At 48.7% G+C, this 7,500-nt stretch overlaps 1 protein-coding gene and 1 long non-coding RNA gene across 5 annotated transcripts in view; one reads left to right on the top strand and one right to left on the bottom strand.

Annotated features, from left to right (window-relative positions):
- The window catches only part of LOC126570552 (uncharacterized), a 683-nt gene extending 168 nt beyond the window's left edge, over positions 1-515 (bottom strand). Inside the window, exons 1-2 of the long non-coding RNA XR_007607844.1 lie at positions 424-515; positions 41-322 (exon numbers count right to left, since the gene is read on the bottom strand). This is a non-coding gene — a long non-coding RNA (uncharacterized LOC126570552). The remainder of the gene's footprint in view (positions 1-40; positions 323-423) is intronic.
- LOC126570549 (glycerol-3-phosphate acyltransferase 1, mitochondrial) overlaps positions 1-7,500 on the top strand; it is a 13,125-nt gene that overhangs the window by 141 nt on the left and 5,484 nt on the right. For 3 of the 4 annotated variants that reach the window (XM_050228384.1, XM_050228385.1, XM_050228387.1), the window contains exon 1: positions 2,922-3,788. The exons of the other annotated variant lie outside the window; for it this stretch is intronic. In XM_050228384.1, coding sequence (XP_050084341.1) covers positions 3,724-3,788 — 65 coding nt within the window. In that variant the 5' untranslated portion in view covers positions 2,922-3,723. Of the gene's footprint in view, positions 1-2,921; positions 3,789-7,500 lie in introns of those variants that run through there. 4 annotated transcript variants of the gene reach the window in all.

A 7,500-nucleotide genomic window follows, 5' to 3' on the forward strand; every position in this document is an offset into this window, starting at 1 on the left:
TTCCGTCTTTTTCAGTGTGTTCCGTTCTGAAAATTGATACCGAACGGCGTCCATCGGTGTAGGAGACACGGATTTGGCTTCCTTCCACTCGACGTTATCAGTCCGTGCCGGTGTTTTCGTGCTATCTCGCTTAAGCATACGCGTTCCCCCCGGGCCCCGAATCGCGCACGCACGGCTCCCGTTCCATCGATCCCCTTCCACGAACGACGTGCCTTTCCGTTCCTCACAGTTTGATGGTCATGGCCATGGTGCCCCCGAACAGGGTTTTTGCTCGATCCAGTGATCCATGCCGGCAAATGAAGGTTATGATGGGCGATGGTTGCTTCGTTCGTATCGTAGTAGCGCCGCCAGTTCATGCAAAGAAGAGGATCACTTTGTGGTCTTTATTGTTATTTCCAATTGGCTCCAACCGCTACCCGTTACCTTCACTTTCCCGACTTCCAGGCTTCAAATGATTTGGTGGGGTCCGGGTGGATCCGTTTGGCACTAATCATGCGCTCGCCCGTGTTGCGTAGATCCACATCACGCCACCGAGAAAGTGACGCTGATGGCGCAGCAAGCGCCACTACTAGAGCACGCGTCGTCCTCAGACGGACCGGAGGTCCACGGTTGATCGCACACGCCACCCTCAAGGCACAGTGGAGGCAGCTTTGTCAGCTGAGACCACGGGAGGCGAGACGGTGGACGGCGGAATCTAGAGGTCGAATTTACGTCATATCAGCCCCAGCGGCCTTTGCTATCATTGCCTCTCTGCCTACTGTGCCCGCTTATCAATGCCGACGAGACGCCCGTGTCGTGTCGGAGGTCAATGGAACGAGCACCGAGCATAGCACCGTCGGTCTGTGTCCAATCCAAGACGAGCCTTTGCACTGGTGCCTTTGGATAGGTATGGATGCTTCTTATCTGGCTCCCTCCCTTCCCTCCCTCTTGGCAAAATTCGATCGATTCTCCTTATCTACTTGCTCTTATCGAATGGGCGTTTTATATCTTGTATCCGGCCGCCAGCCCAATAGATTAATTAGTACTAGCGTCATTCGGGTTGAGAAAAAGAAAAGAAATATCAGAATATTTTGAGTAGCTGCTAAGCCGCCATTAAGGAGGAACTTTGTTCCCTCCGGAGAAGTTGATAAGAAATGATTCCTGCGGATCGTGCCGAGATTAAACATACACAATTATTGACGAATGTCGCAGGTGTAGGAATTGTTTCTTGACTGGATTAACTAACTAGCTGAGAATAGTTGCGTTGCTTTACTCAACCCCCCGGTGCTTCTCTTGATACAAGAGAGATAATTGAATTGGCTATTTTATAATTGTTTGAAAAACGATGATGTTTGAAAAACGATGCGTTGAAAATGTTTTATATATTAAGTTATTTTATCGCATTAAATTCCCACACCGGAATGAGCTGCTCCTACCCCACCTATAACGCAGCTAGACTGCATTTTACTCTGTTCTGTTCTTATAGGTCTACTAAGATTTTATGGAATGAGTCCTCGTCTTCAAATTTCATGACATGCTTAGCACACCGCAAGTCTACCGCGCTGCAGAGGTGGGACGATGATCGTGATAGATCGCATGTACTACAAGATTCGTTGTTCTTGGCCAGTTTGGTTGGAACGAAAATCGAGAAAACAAACAAGTTAGGAATGAAAGTCTTGGAGCCAGCGTCAAAAGACACACGAGGCTTCGATCAAGAGATAGAGCTTCGTTCGGTAAGAAGAATATTGATCGCGTCTTGATCTTTGCTATCGATCGAATACGGATTCCAAAGATAAACCAATCTTATGATTGCATTTCTTTAATGGCCCAAGAAATGTTAACCATGTTTCGATCACTGGGAGTCCCATTTGCGTTACGTGTCACGTGATAGTCACTTTGTCCACTCGATACGTGGCACTTTCTTGTGCTGCGGCCTTGGAGAGAAAGTCCACTAACCAACAACTACCACAGAAGCCGGTAGATAGATGGTAACGCAGGATCAAGCGCAGATGGCAGGTGAACCGGGTGGACATTTCTCTGAATCAGCGTCGCAAACGGAACTAGAAAAGACGGACAGTCGTTTTCTTTGCAGCAGCAGCAGCAGCTGGTGGCCATTGTAAATGATCAGCGGCCGTTATTGTTCCCTTCAATCGATCGCCAATCGCACTCTCACTCGCTCTCGTGCTCTTTCTCCACGCGCAATCATGCACTTTGTGGCCCGGGATGGATTCCGTTTCGCTTCTCTTATCGCTTATCGGTTGACAAAGGCGAACGATTGCGCGCAGCGCGTCAACGATCGCGAGGGGGGGGGGGGGAGCAACAGGCGCCCCTTCCCGGTGCCCCGTCACCGCCAATGGCACCTTGGAAAGTACAATGCGTAACATCGTCCGCGGTGCTACTGCTGTGCTGTGCTGGGGCGCGTCCAAACACATACGCCGCGTGTTATCAGCTTCCCGTCCAGCCCTTAAGCTTGTCCCGGCTTGGTATTAGTACCACGGCTGACACAGACAGGCTCTGTTATTGTTGTCTCTTATTGCGGGCCACGCGGTATGGGTGAGCTTTGCGCGTACGAAGAAGATGCTGCTGACGATGTAAAGCCCCCCGTTTTGTCGTCATGTGTGCTCCCTCCCCGGTAAGGAGGCCCCCCATTGTATGATGGACGATTCGCGAATACCGGCGGTCACTTTGTGTCTGTCCTTTACGTGGGGCCGGGTGGGGAACGGGTGGCTTTCCGATCCCGGTCAGCTGTGTGTGCGTGTGGGGTTGTAAGCCAGGGAGGAGGGGGGTGGCTTTGGGGGTGGTAAAGTATTGTAATTCCCTTGGAGCACGGGGGGGCACCACCACCACCACCAACACCACCACCGACGAGAGAGACTGCGGCCACATCGCGACCGCGCGGCTTGCGAATGAGATGAGATTGCGAACAAAATCATCGTGCCGTGTTCGCGGTGCCGGCAGTCGTTGACTTTTCTAGCGTCGGCCACGGTCGAATGGTCGGAACAAGAGCCACGATCATTCGTGCGCAAAGTGCTCATCACTGGGTCGTCGGTAGTACACCCTCTGGTGTATTGTGTCGCGCTGATCTACATTTTTCTGCTGCCGCGACGTGGAGGATTCCTTCCAGCCAGCATAAAGCGATCGTCATTGATGCGCACGGAGCATAGTGACACCGATCACGCGAGGTCCACGAGCAAAGAGGGGGGTGGTGGTGGTGGTGGTGGTGGTGGTGATAGGCCGCCCATTCGCGTTCCCCTTGTTCTGTTGTAGTGTGCTCTGTGGAACAATATATGTGGGAGTGATACATGTTTTGTTATTTTTAACATTGGACCAGTGCCATATACGCCGCCTTTCACTGTGACCCACCATTGTTGTCGATCGTCGTCGATCTGCACGGAAAAACGGAAAAGCAAGCACGAGTCCTTGGGTGTTATCGGAAGCTTTTGCGATCAAGTAAAGTATCCTGATAGCATCCCACAAGCAGTGTCTCACCTACAAGAAGCACATAAAACATATGAGATCGTGCCGGTCTAAAGAACGCAACGGTGCGCAGTGCATGAGCACGTTGCACGACGCTGCACGCGGTTGTGGGTTGATCGACAGGAAGACGATCGTTAAACGACAAGGACACCGCGAGAGGGTGCACAAGTTTGGCGGGCAAAGACAGTGAGAGTCACTGTGTCTCTGTGTCTGTGTTTCGTGGGTGCATCGAGAAGAAAAGTAGCACCGGAAAAAGGCAGCCACAAAATGCTGGGAATAGTGGAGATTCTAGTGTTTCTGTGCGTTGTCGGGTACCTGTTCAAAAGCCAGAGGTAAATTATGAAATGTGGATGAGAATGAGCGCTGTTGAGTGAGTGAATGGTGGCGTTGTTGCGGTTGTTGCGGTTGTTTACTTTACTGTTGTAACGATCGTCGATCGTCGATGTGATCATGCGGGATGTGCGGGATGCGCGATCACGTCTCCGAATGGTCGTTCATTGCCAGCCTTGCCACGAGCGTTATCAACTATGGTCCGACTTCCAGACGGTGACCTCTCCGGCAGGCTGACCGTCCGATCGATTGCCCGGCCGGCAGTAGTACTTTGGTACGACGACGACGATGAGACGGTATCGCTTCTTGCGATCGCGGCCCTGAGATCCGATCATGGAGTAAGGAAGTGGGAGTAGTGGGTCCAGAAATCAATATTTTAATTGAATCGATCGCGCGAAAAATCTCACCCTGCAGATCGATTGATAGTGGCGGCAGATTCAGCGCCGGGCGATCAATCACGATCACAGTTCTGCTTCGGAGTTTCTTTCATCCAGTGGTCAATAGGAGGGATCCTGTGGCCATGCGTTTACGGCTGTTGGGGCCACTGCTGGTGCAGCAACACCGCATCAAGGCAAAACGGTAGCATTGGCGGTGGTCAATCACAAAACTGACTGACTCTACGTGACGGTTCTTCTTCCGTGAGCAGCATGCGCGTGCTAGCTAGCATGCTTGCCCGGATGATTAATTCCAAGTTCGCGCAACGGATCGGCCTTTAAGTGAAGCTGAATGAAGCGCACTTAATGCCCGGGCTGGCTGGCCAATTGTTGTTCTGGTATTGTCCCTCAACTTCTCCTCGCTGGCGTGGGATTACCACACCACCCCACCAAGTGTCCACCAAGTGTCCACCAAGTGTGTTAATGGCAAACGATGGTGAAGACGATGAGCAGCAGCGAGGTCGTATGACAACCGACCGAGTGTGTGGTGCCTTCGTGATAATAATTTTGATTGGATTTTGGACCTCCGTCGGGGGACACGCCGACGAACGAATTACTTATCTGTGCACCTGTTACTCAATCGTGCTGTGTGATTGCACCACGTTCTCGCTACCATCTTGCGGCGAAGGTTCTCGTGTTCTCGTTTGTAGCTTTCTTTCGGTTAAACTTTGCAGAAAGCAATCGCATGCATGCGACCTCGCTCAAGTTGTTACAAAATTCATTTGATTTCTGGTGAAAATAATGTTTTGCTATATAGCGCTTCGTGTGCAACCGCTGCTGCTGCTGCTGCTGCACTAGATCTAATTGCATTCTATTAGCACGTATCCGATGAATCGGTTCGTTACCCCATCGCATACCTGCCCCATTGGCTTCGTATCAAAATAGACCCACTGCCCAACAATGATTCACACATTCGGCACCGACGACGATGCCCGATGTGCAACTTCCACGCATTTCATCGGCGGGATTTGCAGTTTTTGTAGTTGTGCGCGCACTGCCCCACTGGTGCGGTCTTTACGCGGTACGATCTGACGACGCAGCACGTGTTTGAGCACGCTGAGGAGGTGCTCCATTGGGGCCTCCGATCGACCGATCGAAGGAGTGGCGTGTTTCCGATTATAGCTTAGCAGCAGCAGCAGCAGCAGCAGCACCACCACCCGCGATCGCATTGTTTCTGTTTTTGTAAACACGCTTTTTCGCTAAGTCAACATTAATCGCGGTATGGTGTACGATCGATGTGTGTTGAGGTTGATGTTTGGTTTGGCTTTGGGAATGATCTGGATTGGTTGACGTTTCATTGGTATCTAGTATCAAAGCTCGACTGTGATCCATTCATCCCAAGATCGAGGCGGACGTTCTGGAAGTAACAATGGACGGCGACGGAACGCGCGCTGTATTCGTGGATTGTGATCGTTCGTTAAGGTTTATTTGTGATCTTGGTTCCGTGCCTTGTAAAGCAATACGTTTAAGGTCGATGTGTTTGTTGAAAAAATGGGCTGGTGGCTCCTTCCTTTGCGGATGGGTTGCTTGCACCCGCTGGAATAATCACAAATATTGATTCGATTGATTAGTGGATTGGCGGACAAGTCTACAGTCGGCGGCGTAAAAAGAGCCCAGTAGCGCATCTGTTTCATACTGTTTTTTTTTCTTTCGAATTCTGAACGGATAAGCGATTATTTTAAAAGCAAGAGCAAATGTTAAATTATTGTTATTTTACTTTTGTTTGCGATATTTCACGTTGGATAATTTGACATAAAATTATGATACACAATCCACATTATCACGCATTGTAATAATTGTGCTTGATAGCTTTTTGAAAATTATTCGCTAAAATGGTCGAAAAAGTTTCAATTTTACTCAGTTGTACACTATAAAGTGGAATTGATTCAACAGAATGTGTGCAACAATGACAGAACAGCGTTTTTTGTTCTTCAGAATTCCGAAAAATTATTCTAGAGAATGTACGCTCGTATCTGGCATATAATAACAAAGAACAGATGCAACACGATTGTACCGCCGAGACAAGGCTAATGTGGGATGGCTCGCTGCTTACTGCAGAATAATGACTGTATACGGTTTACTCAAATGTGTTCCGATGACCCGTTATGTGCAGTTACCAGACAAGACTGAAGTGATGGTATGGTCTTGCCCAAGAGCAGCGCGGAAAACAGGTTGGAAGGTTTTTAGTATTGAACCAATTTTGGCCTCTTCAATTTAAACCCCTTGCAAAGATTTTTTTTAGTAAATCTCTTTCGAAACCAGTGGCATTAATTGTTGTTGTTTTTTTACTGTTGGCTTTAAATATTCTTTAGCCATTCCTTGTTTTACTATTGAATCGAGTTTAGCAAAAACGTTTCCCATTATAGTAGTATGAGAAACAATGAATTCAAAATTGAATGAATGCCTTGAATACAGCAGAATGGTATTTTTAAAGATATGAAACTTGTTCAACATCTAAACGATGGCCGTTGGTGATTTGGGCTGTGGAGAAGTACGATTCAGTCATGGATGATAGAGCCACGCACCTGCCTGTCAACAGGAGGGTACGGTTTGGACGGATTTCCTTGACATGACCTTGACACCGGCTATCGCAAAGGATCACCGTTATCGCGGTATTGATTGCAGAGCGCAAGCGGATTGAACGAGGATTTGGGCGTTGATCAGATCGGTCTTGGCGACTAGATAACCCCGGACACTGTCCCATTCCGGCGTCATAGGTCATTAGGCTGAATCACTCAGAAACGAACCATTTGGACTTTGGCTCAATGCGCAGAGCTTTTTTTTATCGGTCTCGAGGTACAATCTCGCAATGATAGTTAATCCGAATTCCGTACAAAGTTCACATCACTGTCTGTGCGGTAGAGTGGCAGCAGCTTGTTGACGAGGGCGGCAAGTGCTCGTGGCCACCATCATCTTCACCGTTTGTTCAGTGGTGCAGGGGGAATTCGCACTCTCACAAAGGATGTGTTTGTCGTTTGTTGTGTGTCGATAACGCATATCTCTGTTAATCACGGATGATGGAGTGCTTATCGTAGCGACACCACGGGAGCGTATGTTTTGATCAATATGCACTTGAAGTGGCTATGAAGTGAAGGGTTTATTATATTGGGTTACGATGAGGTCCGATCTCTACTGTCTGATTGCGTTGTCTGAAATAATTGAAGCACCTCTCACCAAGTGTTTACCTACAATGTTTGATCCCGTAACAAAGTTCCTTCCGTTCGGTGGCACTTTTCTGATCGAAAATCTTATTTATTTATTTTCTCTTTTTGTTGCGTTT

The sequence above is a fragment of the Anopheles aquasalis genome, chromosome 2 (assembly GCF_943734665.1).
Source record: "Anopheles aquasalis chromosome 2, idAnoAquaMG_Q_19, whole genome shotgun sequence".
In the NCBI taxonomy this organism is placed as follows: Eukaryota; Metazoa; Arthropoda; class Insecta; order Diptera; family Culicidae; genus Anopheles; species Anopheles aquasalis.